Genomic DNA, 24798 nt, shown 5'->3' with positions numbered 1-24798 from the left:
TCCCTCCTTCCCTCCTTCCCTCCTTCCCTCCTTCCTTCCTGTACTTTAGAGATGTTGCCCCACTGTCTTCTCAGTTGCACTGTTTCTGATGAAAAGTCTGCTGTCATTGTTTCCTGTACATGTATATCTTTTCTTTTCCTCCAGCTGCTTTTAAGATTTTTTTTAATTATTAACTTCAAGTAATTTGGTTATGATGTGCCTTGGTGTAGTTTCTTTTGCTTAATGTTTGTTTAGATTCTTGAATCAGTGGCTTTCTCATTTTCATCAAATTCAAAAAAATTTCAATCATTATTTCTTAAAGTAGCTTTTCTTCCCCTCAACCCCATACCTCATTCTCAGACTCCAACTCTACTCCATTAGGCTGCAGAAGTTATCCCAGAGATAACTTTTTTTTTCGAGTTGGAGTTTCATTCTTGTTGCCCAAGCTGGAGTACAATAGCACAATCTCAGCTCACTGCAACCTCTACCTCTGCCTCCCAGGTTCCAGTGATTGTCCTGCCTCAGCCTCCGAAGGAACTGGGATTGCAGGCATGCATCACCATGCCTGGCTAGTTTTTTGTCTTTAGTTAACATGTTTCACCATGTTGGTCAGGCTTGTCTCAAACTCCTGACTTCAGGTGATCCACCCACCTTGGTCTCCCAAGTGTTGGGATTATAGGTGTGAGCCACTGCGCCCTGTCCGCAGAGATAACTTTCCACCTTGCTTAAGTCCAAAATGAGATCTCTGATCACAAGTGAGCTTCTAGGTTATCAGAATGGATAACCTACCTTGTCAGGCTCTGAATTACTTCATCATTTACATCTCTGATTTTCAGTTTCCTCTTTATTTCTGGTACCTAGAAACTTATTTTTCTTTGTTTCTTTGTTTTTTTTATTTTTTTCTGACATGCTTAGTAATACTTTTGAACATTTTTGTTATATTTCACCTACTATCTCTAAGTATTTATATTGAGAGAACTTCAGGTTATCTTGATCTATATCTCTAGAGATATATAGCAGGGCCGTGTCTCTGTTGACAAGAACCTCTTAGTATAGCAAGGAGCAGAGTATGCATTCTAACCTAGGCATTCAGAAAAACCAATAAATATTCTATGTATGTATGCATTTGTTAAGTATTTGGAAAAAGTCTATAGCCACTTCAGTTTAATAATTTGGAATTTTGAATTAGTCTTTCAGGAATTAACTGATGATTCTTAATCTTTAACACTACTGAGGACGTAATAAATTACATCTAAATTTCATTTTTTGTTAAATTATTCCTTTTGAAACCATTTGGCAACTAATAAAATATTTTTATTATTTTTAATAGACATTATTTTCAGTAAACTGTAGTAAAATTCAATGGCTGTTGTCTCAGAGATATAGGACTATGCTGGACCACTTAGTGTGCCACAGTGGGGAAGAAACAGGCTTTATGGTGAGAATGACTATGTTTAACTTCTAGTTCTGATACAAATCAAAACTACAGTGAGGTATCAGTTAAAATGGCTCTTATCCCAAAGACAGGGAGTAACATGCTGGAGAGGATGTGGAGAAAAGGGAACCCTTGTACACTGCTAGTGGGAATGTAAATTAGTACAACACTAGGGAGAACTGTGTGAAGGTTCCTTTAAAAACAAAAAATAGAGTTACCATATGATCCAGCAATTCCACTGCTGGTATATACCTAAAAGAAGGGAAATCAGTATATCAAAGAGATACCTGTACTAAAATTTTTGTTGCAGCATTGATCACAGTAGCCAAGATTTGGAAGCAACCTAAATGTCCATCCGTAGGCAAATGGATAAAGAAAATATGGTACATACACACAAGAGTACTATTCAGCAAAAAAAAAAAAAAAAAAAAAAAAAAAAAAAAAAAAAAAAAAAAAAAAAAAAAAAAAAAAAAAAAAAAAAAAAAAAGTTAGATCCTGTGATCTGCAGCAACATGGACTTAACTGGAGGCCATTATGTTAAGTGAAATAAGCCAGACACAGAACTACAGACATCACATGTTCTCACTTGTTTGTAGCATGTAAAAAGCAAAACAATTAAATACATAGAAATAGATAGTATAAGGATGATTACCAGAGGCTAGGAAGGGTAGTGGGATGCGGGGGAAGGTGGAGTGGTTAATGGGTACAAAAAATATGGTAAGAGTGAATAATACTGGTCTTTGATAGCATAACAGGGTGACTATAGTCAAAATAATTTTACATTTAAAAATAACTCGAAGATTATAACTGGATTGTTTTTAACACAAAGGATAAATGTTTGAGGGGATAGATACCCCATTTTAATCCATGATGTGATTATTACCCATTGCATGCCTGTATCAAAATATCTCCTATATCCCACAAATATGTAGACCTACTATGTACTCAAAAAATTTTTTTAACTAAAAATAAGTAAATTATAATTCTGGTACTTCTTAACTCGTAATATGTGGGATAGAAAATATATTTAAATAAAAGTTACTAGACTGAAGAATACTTAGAGGCTCCTGAATTTTTGGTATTTAACTGTTGAGCACTGATAATTCCATTTACTCATCCAACAAATATATATATTAGCTGCTTGTCATATGTAAGACAGTACACTTGATGCTATAAGAAATACAAAGACATATGAAATAGAGTCTTTTCCCTCTGGGAGCATACAGCTCAGCTAGGGAGCGATGAGACAAATGTACAAATGAGTGTAGCACAGAGCAGTATGAGAGAGTGACAAGGATGTTACAAATGGAAACTACCTATTGGGGCTATTACTTATGAGCAATCCAGCTTCTCACTTTGGTGTGACAAGGAGTGTTTGAATAACAAGTACCCTAAGCCATAGCACAACACTTAAGACCTGTTTCTGAATCTCATAATCTAGCCGTTCCACCTCCACCCAATTAACGTGTAGAAATTTCTAGTTACTTTGATGTGTCCTCTCAGATTTAGCAAAAGGAACCGCTACAAGAACAGCATTTGTAGGACACAAGAGAAGTTCGAGAGGCACATATGCCGGTTATGAGAACAAATTTATACATGAAATGTTAACCACAATACCTGGGATTTTCTAAAAAGTCTAATAATAGGGAATAATATAGGGGAAACACATAAGTAATTTTCTCTTTCTCGAAATTGGAGATTACTCTGAAGAGCACAGTTGGAGAGGCAAGTATAAAATCTGAGAAGCAGATAAGAAGAAATGATAACTATTCACCAACAACTACCAAACATACAAGAAGCTATGACCATGATAAATTTAGGAAAATTCATCCTGAGCCACATGTGCAAGCTAGCCCATCTGTCAGAATGGTCAGGGAGAGCTGTGGGCAACAGAAAGAGCACACAACAGGTGCCACGTTTTGTTGCAGAGATCCCTGTATCTGATGGCCTTTCATATCTGCTACAGTTTGTTTTACAACAGAGCTGTTTAGTTAGAATGCTTTTATTATAAACCATATTTGTGATCAAAGGGCATCCAGCTGTGATTGTTTTTAGATGGTCTCTTTGTTATATGTACATAGTGGCATAACAAGTCATTCTTGCCCTGCCAGTCAATGTCAGACTCAGATTGGGCCAGCCATTTTGTAGATGAGCTGTATGTTTTTCTTTTGTAATTTCTGCTGTAGACAGTAAGTATTTTATGTCTGGAAAGATAATTCATTTATTCAGCATATGCTTATTAAACACCTCCCAAAGACTAGGCAGTGTGTGAAATAGAGATACATAATATAGACAAGTTCTCTGCCTTTGTGTAGTTTACAATTTCACAGGGTAGTTTCACATTAAATAAATAATTATGTTATAATATAATTGTGGTAAGTGCTTTAAAGGGAAAGTACTGAATGTTGTTAGAAACTTTAAATAATTTGAAAGGGCGAAGTTAGGAAAGTAAAGTCAAATTAAAATTTTAAACATCTTGCGCATTTCCCCCATTTAAAATATAGAAAGATATAATTACTCTCATTGTTGATTGATTACATTCAAGAGATATCTAAATTTCAAAAGATAGACTTATCCAGAGAAGCATTGGATCCTTAGGAGTTTAATCTTTGGCTGGGCACAGTGGCTCACACCTGTAATCCTAGCACTTTGGAAGGCCAAAGCGGACAGATCACTTGAGGTCAAGGGTTCGAGACCAGCCTGGTTAACATGGTGAAACCCCATCTCTACTAAAAATACAAAAATTAGCCAGGTGTGGTGGCAGGTGCCTGTAATTCCAGCTATTTGGGAGGCTGAGGTTGCAGTAAATGGAGATTGCACCACTGCCCTCCAGCCTGGGTGACAGAGCAAGACTCCTTCTCAAAAAAAAAAAAAAAAGAAGTTTAATTCTTTAACAGATGACTAAAAGGATAGACATTATCCTTTCAGGTTTAATATGGTTTTTCATATTTTGTAGAATGACAATTAGCTTTAGGCCAGCAACATCTAATTTTTCCTAATTTTTTTTGAAAGATTAGGAAGCAGTGAAATGTTACTATTCATACTAGAGCTTTTAGGAATTTGTTGAATTATTTGAACTAGAAGATGTATTAGGCTTTAGGGATAAGGCTAGTCTTGATTAGGTATCAAGGCACCTAAGAGAATGCTGAGCATATATTCAGCCTTGAATAAGCATATATTGAGGAGACAAAAAGTGAGAAATTAGGTTAACTATGTAAAATTTCCAGCTTTTTAGGTCACAAATATTTGTGGCTTTATAGGGTTCTGCCTAATAAATAAATGACCAAAAAGGGAACCTACACCCTAGTGTAGACAGGTGTGGGTATTTATTATTAAAGTTAAATGTATGTATATTGGCTATACTTCTGAATATAACAACTTAGAAATTCAGTTCACAAATTAACTTTTAATTTTAAATGAATTCATGATTTAAATATGGGCAGATGGTATAATCATTTCAGAAGCTAAAAATATTCTAAGAGATTTTCAACTTAGATAACTTGTGTTATTCATACTTCATGAGTGTGAATGTAATGTGGAAATACTTAATTGGTTACCAGACCTTTAGTGGTGTGGTGTGATATGGTATGGAATGACGTTAACCAGAGTATTTTGCTTTCGGCCTTTTTCTACACTGACCCAGGGATTACTTCCTAGTCTTTACACTCCCTCCCAGTCCTTAGTTTCAATACTCACAGTCTCCAAGTTTATCTCAGAAAAATCAGGAGAAAGGGAGAAGAGAACTAATAATGCAAATGAACTAAGTGCCAGGTCCTTTGCTAGACTGTTTATATTATTGCACTTAATTCTCACAATGGCCCTACAAGGCAAATTATTTCTGTTTTACAAGTGAGGAAACTGAGATGTGGATAAGTTAAATAACTTATACAAAATCACACAGTTTATAAATGGTAGAGCTAGGATTCAAACATTCTTATGTCTACCATATACCATGCTGCTCATCTTACTGTTTGCTTATTTATATCCTATACACTTTAAAAGTCTCTTATTTAATTTTAAGTCCATATAGGGGTAAAACAAGGGAATTACCATTCATTTTTTTTTCCTCTCTTTTTTTTTTTTAAGTAATATGGCAAAACCTATTTGAATCTTTTTCTTTCTTTAAGGATGAACGTGAAGCCAGAGAAAATGTGAAGAGAGAGCAAGATGAGGCCTATCGCCTTTCACTTGAGGCTGACAGAGCAAAGGTAGGCTTGGTCGAGTACTTCTGGGATAAAGAACTCAACTGTTCATTATTTAAATGCCAACTCTTTATCACTTTGATCTCTAAAAATACTGGGTTTGCAATAGAGAAAGCTACGTTTAGTAAACAGAAAGAATATAATTCTATCCATGCTTATTAAAGCATGGTTCATTTTGACAAAATAAAGTTTGTTTCATGAAAAATGAAAACAGAAATGAACCTGATATCTATCTTATTTGTCTTTTAGTTGGTCTATGAGAGAACCCAACAATTTTTTAAAAGCCCCTTAGGTGATTCTCATGTGCAGTCAGGGTTTGGAACCATTGATTTATTGAATACTTCATAAACACTTGCCTTTTTGTGGAGCTTTGAAGGAGAGAGAAATGAATAGGCCACAGTTTCTTCTGTCATAGGAAGTCTCACAGTGTGGTAGAGTAGATTAAGTAAAGAACACAGGTAGCTGTAACATAAGGCAAGAATCCTAAGTGTCATAAGGGAAGCACTGAGTTCTGTGAGAGTTCAGTGAGTAGCAGTTTTAGTGGAAATTTTTTTCCAGTTTTTTTTTTTTTTTTTTTTTTTTTTTTTTTTTTTTTTTGAGAGCCAGGGAGTGGGACTGTACCGGGAATGTTTCATAGAAGAGACGGTGTATGTGAACTGGACAGAATAACAGCAGTAGGAGGGAAGAGGAAGCAACATAAGCTAGCATCAAGGGTCCAGAACGCATGGAGGATAGATAAAGGCTGATTAAATAGTGCTTTAGATTTGGGTACAGGACAGACAGAAAAGGCCAGAGAGGAAGACCAAAGGATGTCCTGAAGGATTCTGAATGCCACTTTACCCAGAGCTATCAAAGATATTTGAATAGGAACCTAACATTATCAGAGAGCTATGCTTTATTTTTGCTTTAATTTCCATTCTTGTTCTAGAAAGAAACATTTCCATTACCACAATATACCTCTGAGTCATGTTGACAACGAGCCTTTGAATGTAACTTACTGTTTCTTTCTTTTTCTTTCTTTCCTCTTTTTTCTCTTTCCTTATTTCTCTCTTTCTTTGTAAGCAAGTGTGTTTTAAATGTTTGTTCCTTTTCTGTTTTATCAACAGAGAGAAGCTCATGAGAGAGAGATGGCAGAACAGTTTCGTTTGGAGCAGATTCGCAAAGAACAAGAAGAGGAACGTGAGGTGGGGCATAATTTTAAGAAAAATTATTCAAAAGCTGGACTATATTTCCACTGTATTTGATACTGAAGCTGTGTAGTGGCACCATCTCGGCTCACTGTAACCTCTGCCTCCCAGGTTCAAGTGATTCTCCCACCTCATCCTCCCAAGTAGCTGGGATTACAGGTGCATGCCACCACGCCCGGCTGATTTTTGTATTTTAATTAGAGACAGGTTTTCACGATATTGGCCAGGCTGGTCTCTATCACCTGACCTCAAGTGATCCACCCACCTTGGCCTTCCAAAGTGCTTGGATTACAGGCATGAGCCACCGCATCCAGCAAAGCTGTTAATATTTCTCACAACTTATTTTTCTCTACTTTTCCTAGACTCATTTTAAGTATGAAAGACCTAATGTTTCCTTAATCATTCCTGATCCGTTGCATGGAACTCTTGGAAAACCTGATCTTGTACTAGATTCATAATTTTCTGTGATCTTCCCCTTTTGTTACCAACAAATATTTATTTACAAATATTTCCCATCCTTCCTGGATATTATTTCACTCTAAGAATAGAAAGATTGTATCTCTTCTCTTTTCCACAGGCTTCACTTTACCCACCAAAAGATACTGTGAATTATTTTTGTAACATCTTGCTCATGAGCCCCTAAATATGGGAAATTCATTTAGCTTCACAGATGTGTATTTCTCCTTGAGTTCATGTTATGTCCATAGCAATATAGAGGATTTTTCGCTCACTCATTTTGCAAACATTTTTTGGATACATACTGTGTACTCCAAATTTGTTAGGGAACAGTGGTACAGACTTGGATCCTGCCCTCCAGGAGTTCCTAGTCTTATAAAAATATAATTATAATACTATATGTAAATGTTATTATAGAGGTATACCTAAGGTACAGTGGACACTAACAGAATGGGGGTCAAATGACTTCCTAGGATGGCTTCATAAAAAAGATCATTCAGAACTTTTTTTTTTTAGATATAGGATTAATTGCAAGATTCCCTTATAAAAAGAGGAAGCCATCTAACAAGCAATAGAAAGGCCTAACGGGCCCTAACTGGGGTTAAGGAAAACTCTGTTATTACTCTCAGTCACAGGATGCCACCACTTTCACTTGTTAAACAAATGTTTTTTGAAGAAGAGCTGTGCTGAGCACTGCAAGGGAAACAAAGGATAATAAAATGTTTTCTGCCTATAAGAAGACATTACATTTTTGAGGAAGATACAGCCTGTCTAGGAGTAACAGCAAATCAAGAAAAAATATGCTAAATGACATAGAAATAAAAGCAAAATACTTAGAGAGTTCAAGGCCAAAGGAAAAATCTTTTACAGCTGAGATAATCAGACAGTGTACAGAAAAAGTACTATTTGAGTCATGTCTTGAAAGATATGTGAAATGTAATTGTTTGGAAATCAAAGTTTATTCATGTTAAGACTCTTATTAGTATCTATTACATGTGTACAAGATATTATGCCTGACAAACCCTAGTCTCTGTATTCTGAGGACTCTTTGTAATGGAAGGTAGAAAATAATTTGTTGAGTGTCTTCTGTGTATCAAGTAATCTGCTAGCTGCTTTATATATGCTTACCAATTAACCATTAAAACAAGCTACAAGGTTACAGATTTATCCTCATATGTGAGAAAACTGAAGTTCACTGGAGTTACACATATAAAAATGAGAACAGCTAAGATTCTCTTCCAGGACTTTATGACTACAAAGCTTTCTCCTACTCCATTCCAGTACAAGGCCATATATTATTGTATCTGTAAGAGTCACATATGCCAAGTTTCACAGAAGTTTGCATGAAGGAGAGATTAGCCACTATCCTTTTAGGCTATTTCAAGAAATATAGTTTAGGATTCTTGCTACTTTATGCTGTTGTTCACAAATGCTCACGCTCTCTTGGTCTGTATGTATGTTTGTGTGTGTGTATTTGTGTGTGTATTGGTGTATCTTCAACCATACTGGCTTGCTAAAATGTCAAGGGTACACAATTAACTCTATGTTCTGGATCTAGAGCTTGGCAGCATATGTAATTTTATCGGATGATTTACCTAATTTACCATGAGCTGAAACTTTCTCTTTCTAAATGTAGATTAAGCCTGTCATCTTACAAAAGACCCTATAAAAACCTTTTTGCATAATTCAGTATATATGTTCCAACTGTTAACATGTGAGACGTTGGGTACAGTGGGAGAGAGGACAGATCAGATTTTGCACCTAGTCATTACTTGCATTTGTCCATTGATATGCTCCCATAATATGCAAATTTAGATAATATTTGCACTCTATTCTCCCTCACCCAAGGGTCACAAAGGCTCTTATAAATGCCACCATTAAGGAATGGTTTATTTTTATTTAGTCCAGTTTTATCCAAACTTATTTGCCCCTTTTATTCATGGAACAACAATTAGCATATCATGGCACCTTCGTGCATCACAAACCATTCTTTGGGAAAAGCTGGTATTGTGCAACCTCTGAAGAAACTGAAACCCAGAAAGATTATATGGTTTACCTGTGGTCACCAAACTGGTTGAACACATGATCAGGATCAGAAGCCAGGTAACCTGACTTTTCACAGCAACACTACCTGTCTTCTAACTGAAAATCCTAACCCATGTGATTACATTGAGAAATAAGAGTGGTTTTGATTATCTTCAATATTCTAAGATCCTTTAGAAAAAAGATGTATTGTCAAATCACCTTGGTTGCAGGGAAATTCCTTAATGGTTAGCCTCATTTTGCTGTGTGATAACTGTTGGAGTGAAATCAAAAATCTAGAAAAGTATACTGATCTGCTCATTGGCCCTGATAAGGAGAAAGGCTGTAAGACCATTCTGAAGGAAAAACAAATAAATGGCAGCAAAGATCTCCCGTTTTATTAATTTGTATGTGTACTTATTCTTTCCAAAATCAGTTTCAAGAAACATATAAATACATGCAATTCAAAGGGATTAAGAAAGAATAGATATAGAAATCAGGGAGACCCTTCACCCACTTTTTGATGGGTTTTTTTTTTTTTTTTCTTGTAAATCTATTTTAGTTCTCTGCAGATTCTGGATACTAGCCCTTTGTCAGATATGTAGATTGCAAAAAAATTTTTCATTCTGTTGGTTACTGGTTCATTCTAATGATAGTTTCTTTTTCTATGCAGAAGCTCTTAAGTTTAATTAGATCTCATTTGTCTATTTTGGCTTTTGTTGCCATTGCTTTTGGTGTTTTAGTCATGAAGTCCTTGCCCATGCCTATGTCCTGAATGGTGTTGCCTAGGTTTTCTTCTAGGGTTTTTATGGTGTTAGGTCTTATGTTTAAATCTTTAATCCATCTGGAGTTAATTTTTGTGTAAGGTGTAAGGAAGGGATCCAGTTTCAGCTTTCTGCATATGGCTAGTCAGTTTTCCCAGCACCATTTATTAAGTAGGGAATGCTTTCCCCATGCTTGTTTTTGTCAGGTTTCAAAGATCAGATGGTTGTAGATGTGTGGCATTATTTCTGAGGCCTCTGTTCTGTTCTATTGGTCTATATCTCTGTTTTGGTACCAGTACTATGCTGTTCTGATTACTGTAGCCTTGTAGTATAGTTTGAAGTCAGGTAGCATGATGCCTCCAGCTTTGTTTTTTGTTTGTTTGTTTGTTTTGTTTTGTTTGCTTAGGATTTTGTTGGCTATGCGGGCTCTTTTTTGGTTCCATATGAAGTTTAAGGTGATTTTTTCCAATTCTGTGAAGAAAATCAATGGTAGCTTGATGGGAATAGCATTGAATCTATAAATTACTTAGGGCAGTATGGCCATTTTCACAATATTGATTCTTCCTAACCATGAGCATGGAATGTTTTTCCAACTGTTTGTGTCCTCTCTTATTTCCTTGAGCAGTGGTTTGTAGTTCTCCTTTAAGAGGTCTTTTACATCCTTTGACAGTTGTATTCCTAGGTGTTTTATTCTCTTTGTAGCAATTGTGAATGGGAGTTCACTCATGATTTGGCTCTGTTTATCTTATTGGTGTGTAGAAGTGCTTGTGGTTTTTCCACACTGATTTTGTATCCTGAGACTTTGCTGAAGTTGCTTATTAGCTTAAGGAGATTTTGGGCTGAGACTATGGGATCTTCTAAATATACAGTCATGTTGTATGCAAATAGAGACAATTTGACTTCCTCTTTTCCTAATTGAATACTCTTTGTTTCTTTTTCTTGTCTAGTACTGCTTTTTTCTACTGAGTTTTTGATAAGCAGAGAAATTTTCAGCTAATGTTTTTGACTCTCAGATCTTTTATTGAGTTAATATTTATCAAATATTTAATCTCCTTTTGTGTGCAAATTATTAAATCAGGTGCTGTGGACATTATGCTATTGGTGCAAAGCATAGTCCAGCCCTCAAGGCGCTTACTGTCTAATGCAAGAGGGTAGACAAATACAAAATAACTATCAGAAAAGATACCATCCATTATAAAAACCACTAAAATCTCACAGAATGCTGAAGCTATTTGGTGGAAGCTGATATCTAACTAGAAGGACAACAAGAAAGATTTCCTGGTGCTACCAGTAGAGATGTGAATTTTAAAAAAAGACTTCACAGACTTTGATGGTTAAAGATGAAGCAGAAGAACATTTCGATTGGACTAATGAATAGATGGATGAATGGTTGGATGGATGGCAAAGGGAAGTGCAAGAGTTGAGTAGTCATGAACAAAAGAAGGAAGGCACAGGGCTTGCTCAGGAAACAGTACATGAACAAACTTAGTATACAGTCGAATAATTAGAGATATGGCTAAAAGGGCTGAATTTTGGAGAAACATGAGTGAGGAGAATAGCTACTAAGCTATTCCCTTTTGCTGATGGTTCTGCAAGACAGAAAGAAAAGTTAATTTTTGTCTATCTACCCAAACTTGTTTCCTTTTATGCCTTGATGCCACCTTAAGTAGAAAATATTAAATATTAATGACTATTAAGTGAGAAAACAGAAGAACATGGAATTAGAAACCTTGGCACTTTCTCTTCAGTTTTCTGTTTCACCTTCACAACCATTCTACAAAATTGGCAATATGGTTTGGCTCTGTGTCCCCACCCAAATCTCATGTCAAATTGTAATCCCCACATGTTGAAAGAGGGGCCTGGTGTAAAGTGATTGGATCATGGGGCGTCCTTCCCCCTTGCTGTTCTCATGATAGAGTTCTCACAAGATCTGTTGGTTTAAAAGTGTGGCACTTCCTTCCTCGCTCTCTCTTTCTTGCCACCGTGTGAAGAAGAGCTTTGCTTCCCCTTCGCCTTCCACCATGATTATAAGTTTCCTGAGGCCTCCCAGTCATCCTTCCTGTTAAGCCTGTGAGTCAATTAAACCACTTTTCTTCATAAATTACCCAGTTTCAGGTAGTTCTTTATAGCAATATGCAGACAGACTAATACAATTGGTAAGGATGATATTATCATTACTGTTTTACAGAGGATGAAAGTAAGATCATAGCAGGATTTAAAAGCCTATTTTTAGCAAACAGAGTGAGTGGCACACACCTATAATCCCAGCTACTTGGGAGGCTGAGGTGGGAGGAGCCCAGGAGTTCAAGGCCCTCCAGAGCAATATGGCATGACCCTGTCTCTTTTTAAATATAATAATAATAATTTTTAAAAAACATTTTTAAGCCTACTTTTAAATTTTTACCTAACTTTAGCCTGATAAAAGCAGAACCAGAGCTTCTGCCCAGTATTCATTCTACTCATTACTCCAAATTTGAAGAATGAAGGTGGGACTATAAACTGGTTATTAAGGTAAAAATGCTCTTTATAATTTGTATTTTTATCTTATGTAAGTTACTTTTGTCACATAAAGATAATACCACCACCACTGGACCGTAATAATAATCATTCCCGTCATCATAATCATCATCGTCATCACCACTATCTGTTGTGCAATTACTATGTGCTAAACTCGGTGGTGATCACTTTATAAGCATTAATTATCTTACTGAATTTTTACAGTTCAATAAGGTGGGTGCCAACTCATAAATTTACCTTATTATAATTATGGAGACTATATATCCACAATTTCTTCAATATTTCCAGTTTGAAGTATTCCATTGTTCTCATGAACCATTAAAACAGACCAGTAATTCTAGCTTCATGGTGTCCAAATCACAGCCTACAGACTATTCTTTACATCCAGAAGCAACCAAAAATCATCTATCTGAATTTTGATTTAGGAAATATGATCATTTGCCTTATTTACTTTATCCAGAAAATGAGGTCATAGTAGTAGTAATCTATCCATACTCTCCTGTTGCCAGGAGCAAAGAAAGACTGTAGAATCCGTTCAAATAAACTGTCCCTATGTGGAATCCATTCTACTCCTTTGATGATATCATCCAATATTATGACTATTATACTGACTATTTTAAATGACTATATTATATTGTCTCTACGTTTGACTCCCAGATTTATATTTTTAGCTCCTCCCTTTCCCTGAACCCCAGATTTGAATACCTAACTGCTAGCCCATTATATCTACTTAGATGTCTCATATACATCAGAAACTTAATATGTTTTAAATTGCACAACCGATCCTACCCTCCCAACCCAAACCTGCTCTTTTTACAATCTTCCTTATCTCAATAAATGGAAAATCTTTCTAGTTGTTTGAGCCAGAAACCTTGGAACTATCCTTGACTTCTTTCTTTTACATCCATATTTAATGAGCAAATTCTGTGGGCCTACAAATATATGCAAAACTTAAATGCTTAACTCCACCACTATCACCTTCATCTAAGCCACCATTGCCTGTTTCTGGATTACTTTAGTAACTTCCCAACTTGACTCCATGTCTTCATTTTTGTCTTTCCTATAGTCTTAATTCTTTAAAAATCATTTGTCACATCTTGTCACCTCAAAAACTTGCAGTGGCTTACAGCTCAAAATAAAACCTGAATTCTTACAGTAATTCTAATCAGGTCTCTACAGGATTTTCTGTAGAGATTGACAAACTGATTCTTAAATTTATATGAAAAAACAATAGAACTGGAATAGTCGAAACAATTTTGAAAAAGAAAACAAAGTTGGAGGACTCACATTATCAGAGTTCAAGATTTACTATAATCAAGACATTGTTGTATTTACAAAAAGACGGACCGATGAGTCAATGGAGTCCAGAAATAGACCCACACCTATATGGTCAATTGATTTTCAACAGAGATACAAAGGCAATTCAATGAAGAAAGGATAGTCTTTTCAACACATGATTCTGCAACAATTGGATATTCATATCCAAAAAAATCCCATAGAAAACCAATTTTAAAACCCTTCAATTTATATCTTGCATGCATCACAAGCAAAAATTAACTCAAAATGGGTAATAGACCTAAATGTAAAATCTAAAACTATTCAAGTCCCAGAAGAAAACATAAGAGAAAATCTTCATGACCTTGAGTCAGACAAAGATTTCTTAGATCTGACACCAAAGATACTACCTATAAAATAACAACTATCTAAATTACACTTTATCAAAATTAGAAATTTCTACTATTTGTAAAATACTACTAGGAAATTGAAACAACAAACCACAGACTGGGGAAAAATCATGTATTTGATGTCCAGAATACATAAAGAGCTCTAAAAATTCAATAATAAGGAAGCAACCCAAGTATTAATATTTGAAAGACACTTCATCAAAGAAAATATAGAGAAGGCAAATAAACATATTAAAATATGTTCAACATTTTTAGTCATTAGGGAGCTAGAAATTAAAACCACACTATATGTACACCTTTGGGAATGGCTTTTTAAAAGAAAAGGGGACAATACCAAGTACAGGCAAAGATGAGGAGCAACTGAACTCTTAGACATTAATTATGGGAATGCAAAATAGTACATCCACTTTGGAAATTAGCTTGATACTTTCTTGTAAAGTTATATATATACCATATGATCTAGCAATCATTCTCCTAGGTATATATTTACACAAGTGAAATGAAAGTAACAGTAAACTGCTTTCACACAAAGCAGTTTACATATATACAAAAATATGTATGAAAATGTTTATAGCAGCTTTATTTGTGGTCACCTAAACTTGGAAACAGCTCAGGTATCCCTCAACTGGTGAAGGGGTCATCAAACTGTACATGTAGCTATACAATGGAATACTACTCAGCAATAAATAGCAACAAACTACTGATATATTCAACAACATGAATGAATCTTAAATATATTGTGCTATGTGAAGGAAGTCATTTGTATAACATTTATTTAAACATAACATTTATATATTTATATAACATTCTGGAAAAGACAAAACTAGAATCAGTAAGATTAGAGGTTAGGAGCTGGGGATGAAGAAATTTAGATGGGGAGAGAGGTAATAGAACTCTTCTTTATTGGTGATTGTAGTTATGCAAATGTATATATTTGTCAAAACTCACAGAACTGCACATTTAAACAGATAGAATTTGCTGTATATAAATTATACACTAATTTTAAAATAGGAAAATAATTATTAATTAGCCTTCCCAAAGCCGTATATGATCTAACCACCCCTCTCCTTTGTTTCCACTCTAACTTTAACCCCTCTACCCTTGCTTATTTTGTTCCAGCTACATTGGCTGCCTTGCTATTCTTCAATCAACCCAGGTACTTGGGCCTTGTTATTTACTGTGACTCCTGCCTATAGTATACTTATTTTAGATCTAAATGTCCACGTGGCACCCTCTTTCCTTTAGACCTTTGCTTACTGGGGTTTACAGTATTTAAAATTTTACCCCTGACCCCACCTTCTACCAGCATTCCCTGCACTCCCTCCGTAGCACTCACCACTTAGTGACAAATGATATACACTCTGTGTCACCTAAGAATGGGATAATGTGTCATTGGCAATTTCGTTGATGTGCAAACATCCTACACTTTATTTACACAAACAGAGAGTATAGCCTGCTACACACCTAGGCTATATGGTATACCCTGTTGCTCCAGGCTACAAACCTGTACAGCATGTTACTGTGTTGAATACTGCAGGCAACTATAATACAATGGTAAGTATTTGTATACATAAACATATCTAAACATAGAAAAGGTACAGTAAAAAGGATTAAAAGGTACAGTACAAAGGATAAAAGGTGTGGTGCACCTGTATAGGATACTTACCACGAATGGAGCTTCCAAGAGTAAAGTTGCTTTGAGTGAGTCAGTGAGCAAGTGATGAGTGAATATGAAGGCCTAGGTCATTACACTACAGTAGACTTTATAATCATTGTACACTTAGGCCACAGTAGGTCTACTTTTTCTTTTCAGCAGTGAATTAAGCCTAGCTTACTATAACTTTTTTACTTTATGTAAACTTTTAATTTTTTTAACTTTCTGAGTCTTTTGTAATAACAGTTTAAAACATACATTGTACAGCTGTCCAAATTTTTCTTTCTTTATATCCTTATTCTATAAGTTTTTCTCTATTAAAATTTTTTTTCTTCTTTTTAAACTTTTTTGTTAAAAACTAAGATACATGCACATTAGCCTAGGCCTATGCAGGGTGTAGATTGTCAATCTCATTGTCTTCCACATTCACATCTTGTCCACTGGAAGGTCTTTGGGGCAGTAACACATATGGAGCTATCATCTCTTATTATAATAATGCTGTCTTCTGGAATACCTTCTGAAGGACCTGCCTGGGGCTGATTTACTGTTAACTTTTTTAAAAAGTACATAGAAGGAGTATATCCTAAAATAACAATTAAAATATAGTGTGCTAAATACGAGGCAATAAGAATTTTTCAGCTCCATTATAATCTTATGAGACCACCATGGTATATACAGTCATCGTTGACTGAAAAGTCCTTACGTAGCACATACTGTCTTTTCCTATGTGTGTGTTTGTTGTCTTTATTCCCACCCTACTAGAATATAGGGCCCATTTAGGCAGAATTTTTAATCCGAAAAATAGCAGTTATTTTCCCATCGTTTGGAACAATGCATGACTCATAGAAGACGCTCAGTAAGAAATCATGGAATTAATGAATGTTAGCTTTAGTCTATTTAACACTATGCCTTAGCCAGCTATAAACAGTTATTAGTACATACTCATAGAAGCCTAGAGGTTATTGTGTGTGTGTATTTATGTGTACATCTGTGTGTATATAAGTAAATTAAGCCAGTCTTTGATTCTTATTGTAAGAGACTATTGTAAGTCTTTATTATTCTTTCTGATGAAAAAAATGTAACGGTGTCGCCACAGTCTTTTGTGGGTATCTATTTTCACGGCCTAATTTCACGTCAAAAAATAGCCCCATTTCTCATCCCTGCTGTGAATGCTTTCAATACTCACATATTTTTAGTAAAAAAAAGTCAAAGATTAGTTAATATTTCTAACCTATACCAGGTTTCCATGTTTTATTCCAAACCAAAAATAATGCAAATAAACTATATTTGTTGAGCAGATCAAACTGAAGCTTAACAATGGTGTTTACTATGACTGTGTTTGAATGTAGGTGTCCTTTATATGGTTGTTTTACAACAGTGTAAACTGAACTACTAATGTATTTTTGTTTTTGTTTTTTTTGCCAGTAGAACTGTTGGATATTCAAATCCCAAGGTTGCTGATTTGCCTCATATCTCTTCATTGTTTTCCACGTTGGTCCATTGGTGTGGGATATATGAGGCCTATTTTCATCCCGGGGAAAAGCCCTGGAGACTGTATACGTTGAGGAGCAGATATTGTCTGCACAATGAATGGGAATAACGAGCTACTGTTGTTTATTCTGCTGTAAGATAATTGATTGAATTCAGACAATAATGTAGCATCTGTTGTTATACTGTGCAGGGAAATGTCAAAACAGAAAGCAAGCAGACAGGTGGATTAAAGGGAGAGAAAGAGGGAAAACCAAGAAATATCACATTAGGTTCTGATTTAAAGTAGGTAAGAAGAAATAATCATAACAAAAATGATAACACCAACAACTCTCATCTGTTGATCACAGTATTATGTATTGCATGAGGATCAGTGCTTGGCACTTGTCACTGAGTGTCAACCAAGTGTCAGCACTTGCTAAGTGGGGTCAGGGACAGGACCAAGATGGCCAACTAGAAGCAGTGGTGATCAGAGGCTCCCATCAAAAGAACCATAATTAGCATGTGAATCCTACACAAGCAACCAAGGTATCCAGGTTCTCTCATCAGAACTGACTAAGCAGCTGGTGTGATCCACGGAGAGGAAGTAAGAGCAGTGTGTTGTGGTGGCCCACCTAAAACCATTCTGCATCTTATAGAAGGATGCTGTGAGGAGGATGTTATTAGCTCTGTTTCTATGAGAAAATGGAAATTCATAAATACTGTCATTTGCCTAATTGCCAGGATTTAAATGCATGTCTGTCATACTCCAAAACCTATGTTTCTAACTATAACATTACATTTAATTAAAATTTTTTTTAATTAAAATTTTTTTTAATTAAAATTAAAAGTATAATGTATATACTTTTTCATATATACATTATACTTTAATAAAAACTTTAAATAATTACAAGATGCATGACTTTGAACAGAAAGGATAAAGCTTTATACAACACTGACTCAAATTTTGAAAAAAGTTTCAAATATATAAAATCTGCCAGAAAAATTAAGGAAAAGTATCTGGGTGATGAAAAAGTCTTGGAAATAAATAGTAGTGATGATTGTACAACATTGTGAATTTACTTAATACCACCAAATTGTACATTTAACAATGGTTAAAATATTTTTTAAATTAGTGGATATACCTATACACCAATAACAGACTAAAAGAGAGCCAAATCAAGAACAAACTGCCATTCACAACTGCTACAAAGAGAATAAAATACCTAGGAATACAACTGTCAAAGGATGTAAAGGACTTCTTCAAGGAGAACTGCAAACCACTGCTCAAGGAAATAAGACAGGACACAAACAGACGGAAAACATTCCATGCTCATGCTTAGGAAGAATCAATATTGTGAAAATGGCCATACTGCCCAAATTAATTTATAGATTCAATGCTATCCCCATCAAGCTATCTATGACCCTCTTCACAGAGCTGGAAAAAAACACCTTAAACTTCATATGGAACCAAAAGAGAGCCCACATCACCAAGTCAATCCTAAGCAAAAAGAACAAAGCTGGAGGCATCATGCTACCTGATTTCAAACTACACTACAAGGCTACAGTAACCAAAACAGCATGGTACTGGTACCAAAACAGAGATATAGACCAATGGAACAGAACAGAGGCCTCTGAGGCAATGCCACACATCTGCAACCATCTGATCTTTGACAAACCTGACAAAAACAAGCAATGGGGAAAGGATTCTGTGTTTAATAAATGGTGTTCAGAAAACCGGCCATCCATGTGAAGAAAACAGAAACTGGACCCCTTCCTGACACTTTACACTAAAATTAAGTACAGATGGAATAAAAACTTAAACATAAGACCTAACACCACAAAAATCCTAGAAGAAAACCTAGTCAAAACCTTTCAGGACATAGGTATAGGCAAGGACTTCATGACTAAAACACCAAAAGCACTGGCAACAAAAGCCAAAATAGACAAATGGGATCTAATTAAACTCCAGAGCTTCTGTATAGCAAAAGAAACAATCATTAGAGTGAACTGGCAACCAACAGAATGGGAAAAAATTTTGCAGTCTACCCATCTGACAAAGGGCTAATATCCAGAATCTACAAAGAACTAAAACAGATTTACAAGAAAAAAACAAACAAACCCAAACCCATTCAAAAGTGGGTAAAGGACATGAACAGACACTTTTCAAAAGAAGACATATATGAGGCCAACAAACATATGAAAACAATGTTCATCATCACTGGTCATTAGAGAAATGCAAATCAAAACCACATTGAGATACCATCTCACACCAGTTAGAATGGCAATATGCTGGAGAGGATATGGAGATATAGGAACACTTTTACACTGTTGGTGGGAGTGTAAATTTAACCATTGTGGAAGACAGTGTGGCAATTCCTCAAGGACCTAAAAATAGAAATTCCATTTGATCCAGCAATCCCATTACTGAGTATATATCTAAAGGATTATAAATCGTTCTGTTATAAAGACACATGCACACGTATGTTCATTGCAGCACTGTTTACAATAGCAAAGACCTGGAACCAACCCAAATGCCCATTGATGATAGACTGGACAAGGAAAATGTGGCACATACACACCATGGAATACTATGCAGCCATAAAAAACGATGAGTTCATGTCCTTTGTAAGGACATGGATGAAGTTGGAAACCATCATTCTCAGCAAACTGACACAAGAACAGAAAATCAAACACTGCATGTTCTCACTCATAGGAGGGTGTTGAACAATGAGAACACATGGACACAGGGATGGAAGTATCACACAGCGAGGTCTGTTGGAGAAGAATGGGGGAGGGACAGTGGGGAGTAGGGATGTTGGGGAGGTGTAACATGGGGAGAAATGCCAGATATAGATGACGGTGCGATGGAGGCAGCAAACCACATTGCCATGTATGTACCTATGCAACAATCCTGCATGTTCTACACATGTACCCCAGAACCTAAAGTGCAATAAAATATATATATTTTTTAAAAATTCGTGGATATAAACAGTGATGGTGATGGCTATCTCAATGGTGAATCTACAGATTAGTTTTAATGTTTTTCTTTTAATCTGTTTTTGCAATGAATTTATATTACTTCTGTAATCAGGAAAAATGTTTCATAATCTCAAAGATATGGTTGAAAAGAACCACCATTGTGGCCAGGAGTGGTGATTCACACCTGTAATCCCAGCACTTTGGGAGGCCTAGGCAGACAGATCGCCTGAGGTCAGGAGTTTGAGACTAGCCTGGTCAACATGGTGAAACCCCGTCTCTACTTAAAATACAAAAATAACTGGGTATGGTGGCACATGCCTATAATCCTAGCTACTTGGGAGGCTGAGGTGGGATATTCACTTGAACCTGGGACACGGAGGTTGCAGAGAGCTGAGGTGGTGCCATTATACTCCAGCCTGGGCAGTAGAATGAGACTCTGTCTCAAAAACAAAAAAGAACTACCATTGTAACTGAGAAATAGATGATCCCATTAACAGTTTAGAAAATGTATAGAACTCTAATCCACAGATATTTACACTTAACAAGCAACTCATGGTTTCCCTTTAAGGGACACATGTGGAAAATTAACCTGAACAGTTAATGCAAGAAGGAGTCAGATCTCAGAGGAAGGAGAAGCAAGATGTTCAATTCTTGATTATTAGAAGTAAAGGCTGAGAGATTCACATTTTTCTAGCATTTATTGAACACCTACTGTTTGCCTACAATCATGCTAAGTACTTTCACATACACTGTTTCAGTTAATATATTAGCTTATTCCTTCCCTTCCAAATGCATATTGAGCATCTACTTTGTGCTATGCACTATATTTGGAGTAAGAAGTAATACATGCTCCCATGCCATTATGAAGCTTGCAGGCTAGTAAGAAAGCCAGGCATTAAATAAATAACTATGGTACTATAGAGTGAATGCTGTAGTTGACATATATCAAGTAGCGTTTAATTTTGATATACACAGGTTCATCCATTCATTGGGTTACTAATATATGATGGTGTTACTAAAATAGTTTAATATTTGGAAATCCTCAGCTGAAACTCATTGCTATCTCCGAACACCAATATCAGGTAAACTGCCACTCACGCTACTCAAAGAAAAAAGGCAAAAGGGACTGAAACAAAAGGCAAAAATATATTTTTAACCATATTTCTTCTGTCTCCATTTCTGGGTATCAGTTTCCCCTTATAAAAAAAATGAGAGTATTGGGCTGTTTGGCAAATGCAGCCCCCTTCCAGACCTGATATTCTGTGTAGATCTCTTCATTATAACAAAAGCACCTCTTCATTATAATTATAATAGGCTTCACTGAAGCCTATTATGTGTCAGACGCCACACTGAAAATTTTACATATATTGTCTATGTAATTCCCATCTCTGTAATCCCCTGTAAGGTAGGTGGTTATTCAGTGCCTCCAGAAGGAAAGTAACCTCAGTCATAAGCCAAACTAGCTTTTTCTACACACTGTAGAAATTTTGAATGATTAAAAAAAATACCTCTGTGTTAGAACCAACCAAATTCACCTTCATGACACATAAATTACCTCATTTCTTATCCATACTTGTGTCTGAGCAAACTTTTTCTGTTGCTTATTTTAAACATTTTGTAACATATTTGCATAGGTCAAAAATATAGAAAGGTGTAATCAGAAAACACCTACTGCCACCTCTTCCACCTTGTTTCCTGTACCCCCTGTAGAAATAATTTAGGGAAAAAAAGAAATGTGTAGCTTCCACCTTGTTTCCTGTACCCCCTGTAGAAATAATTTAGGGAAAAAAAGAAATGTGTAGCTAGTCAGCTAACAAATAAGCTGGTTCTTTGGTTCTCCAAAGAACCAAAGAATGGTTAGCTGTTAGCTGACTAGCTACACATTTCTTTTTTTCTCTAAATTATTTCTTTATACTTTTATTCTCAGCCTTCCTTCCACTTATTTTATTGTTTTTTCCCCAATAGCTTTTAATTTATTTTATTTCCAGACACTGATAATTCACTAGTTTTTTAAATCTAATTCTTAACTCACTTATTTTTATTATTTGATTTATAATGGCATAAGAATGTTAACGCTATGAATTTCCTCAGGGCACTGCTTTTGATGAATCTCATAGAGCCTAACATGAAATCTTTGTCAGGGTGCTAGACAAAAAAAGGTTTTAGTGATTTTTATGTATTCCAAGGTTGTCAGGGACCTTAGAGATAATCTCCTTTTAATGGAATGTCTCAAATGTGAAACAATGTAATATAATGCTAAAACCTGTAATACTCAAGCCCATGCTAGCCATGAGATCTTCCAACAGTTTACCCCACCTGCGTAAGTCTGTATTTCATCTGTAAAATGACGGGTTTGGTCCATCTTGTAGGTCCAGAAATGAATCACTAAGATTTGGCCAAATCCCATAGTGAGTTAGTGGCAAAGCCAGAACTAGGACTGTGGTCTCCTTCTGCCAATAAGCCTGATATTTGAAGTTCTTTCCATTTTTTTAAAATTTTTCTTTTATTGTGGCAAAATATATATACAGTAACTTGCTATTCTTAAGTATACAATTCAGTGGCAGTAATTGTATTCACAGTATTGTTCAGTCATCACCACTATTTCCAAAACATTTCATCACCCTAAACAATTTTCCCATTCCATTTTGACATAAACATAATAATCCAGTATTCTACAAACTGTGCAGTTGTTTCTACTTGAAAAATATATTTCTCAAATATAAATATATCTCTGTGTGTGTGTATGTGTCTTTTCTGAATGCATCTAAAAGCTTTAATTCATACCCTAGAAAGATATCAATTGGGTATTTGATACGAATGTCTCTGATCACAAATATCTGAGCCCTTCAGTTTAAAAAAATGCCTTTTCTCTGTAGTTTACTATCAATTTAATAATATGTGTCATCAAGGTGGGATTTATTTTAATTAATTGCCTATTGGGCTAATATTAAGAAAATGAAAAATACATGATTCTATTGTTCAAGCATTAGACTTGGTTAATAAATGAGGCAGTGACTTTTCAATGAATTTCTGGAAAGCAGCAGCTTTTCTTCTGGTCTCTTTCTCCCCCACTCTCCATATTTCAGTCCATCCCACATTTTAACACCTGGTTTTTGCTCTCCTTAGGCCATCCGGCTGTCCTTAGAGCAAGCCCTGCCTCCTGAGCCAAAAGAAGAAAATGCTGAGCCTGTGAGCAAACTGCGGATCCGGACCCCCAGTGGCGAGTTCTTGGAACGGCGTTTCCTGGCCAGCAGCAAGCTCCAGATTGTCTTTGATTTTGTAGCTTCCAAAGGATTTCCATGGGATGAGTACAAGTTACTGAGCACCTTTCCTAGGAGAGATGTAAGTTCCCATGCTTATCTCAGGAACCATAGTATCCCATGCTTATCTCAGGAAGCATATCCTGGTGGGAAATGTGCCATCGTTAAAGCTGAACAAAGTAGTCCAAGAAAAGTCCCATGGTGCAGGCAACTCCAAGGCATCCCAGGAGTCCTTTGTTCTGCACACCATTCTCTCCTTAGCTTTTGGAGAATGTATGGCTTCTCAGGCCAACAGACATATACCCAGGAACCTATGTAAGAAATTAGGTACTAGATCTTTTTTCCTAGCTGTTTTCCCTATTCCAGCATTCCAGTCTTTACTGAGGTCTCATCTGTATTCCTCAAATGAGATATATTCTGTAGACCTCAGAATTTACTCAAGAATTGTATGTTTAACAGCTTAACACTTAGATATCAGGATCAACGAATATAGGTTTATGAAGAATGAGTCATGCAAAACAAAGTGTATTTTGTGATTTGATAGTCTTACTAGCCTGTGAAGTCAGAGAGGGTGACCTATATTCACTGCGTGCTTGCATTTCAGCACAATATTTGATAGTCTCTCATAGTATTCTGGGGCAAAGTAGAGAGATGTAGATATGTTGGATTCATTGCTGATTAAACGGTTGCGTCTAAAAAATGTTAACCACCGTCTCCTTATAGGGAACCAAGAGGCTCTGTTTTTAATCTTTTATTACTTATTTATTGGCAACCTAAATGAAGACTTTATCAGATTTATAGATTATGAAAAATAAGATTCAAGAAAATCTTAAAATACTGAAACTTACAGAAAATGAAGCTGCAGAAATTTTACAGAAAGATGTAGAAATAGTTTCCTTTAGTGGAGGTTATGGTTTAATTAAGCTGAATATACATAAATAACGTGTTGTGGCTGCCAACAAAAAAAGCTAGCTCCCATTTAGAGGTGAAATCCCAACCAGAGGATAACATAATGGTCCTGTTTAACTCTGCACTAAGATAAACTACCCCAGGTGATGGGTGTACCAAAATCTCACTAATCACCACTAAACAACTTACTCATGTAACTAAATACCACCTGTTCCCCAAAAGCTATGGAAATAAAAAATTTTAAAAAACTACCCCTGATACCCCTGAAAGAGCCTTTAG

General features: G+C 35.8%; 1 protein-coding gene across 2 annotated transcripts in view; it reads left to right on the top strand.

Moving 5' to 3' along the window:
- Positions 1-24798, top strand: part of FAF1 (Fas associated factor 1) — a 527993-nt gene that overhangs the window by 468741 nt on the left and 34454 nt on the right. For both annotated transcript variants that reach the window (XM_017548715.2, XM_017548716.2), the window contains exons 16-18: positions 5542-5622; positions 6723-6800; positions 23477-23692. In XM_017548715.2, the coding sequence (XP_017404204.1) occupies positions 5542-5622; positions 6723-6800; positions 23477-23692 (375 nt within the window). The remainder of the gene's footprint in view (positions 1-5541; positions 5623-6722; positions 6801-23476; positions 23693-24798) is intronic.

Source organism: Cebus imitator, unplaced genomic scaffold (genome assembly GCF_001604975.1).
Source record: "Cebus imitator isolate Cc_AM_T3 unplaced genomic scaffold, Cebus_imitator-1.0 Scaffold214, whole genome shotgun sequence".
In the NCBI taxonomy this organism is placed as follows: domain Eukaryota; kingdom Metazoa; phylum Chordata; class Mammalia; order Primates; family Cebidae; genus Cebus; species Cebus imitator.
Note: the sequence above shows the minus strand (reverse complement) of the source record. Positions and strands in the feature narration are given on the sequence as shown.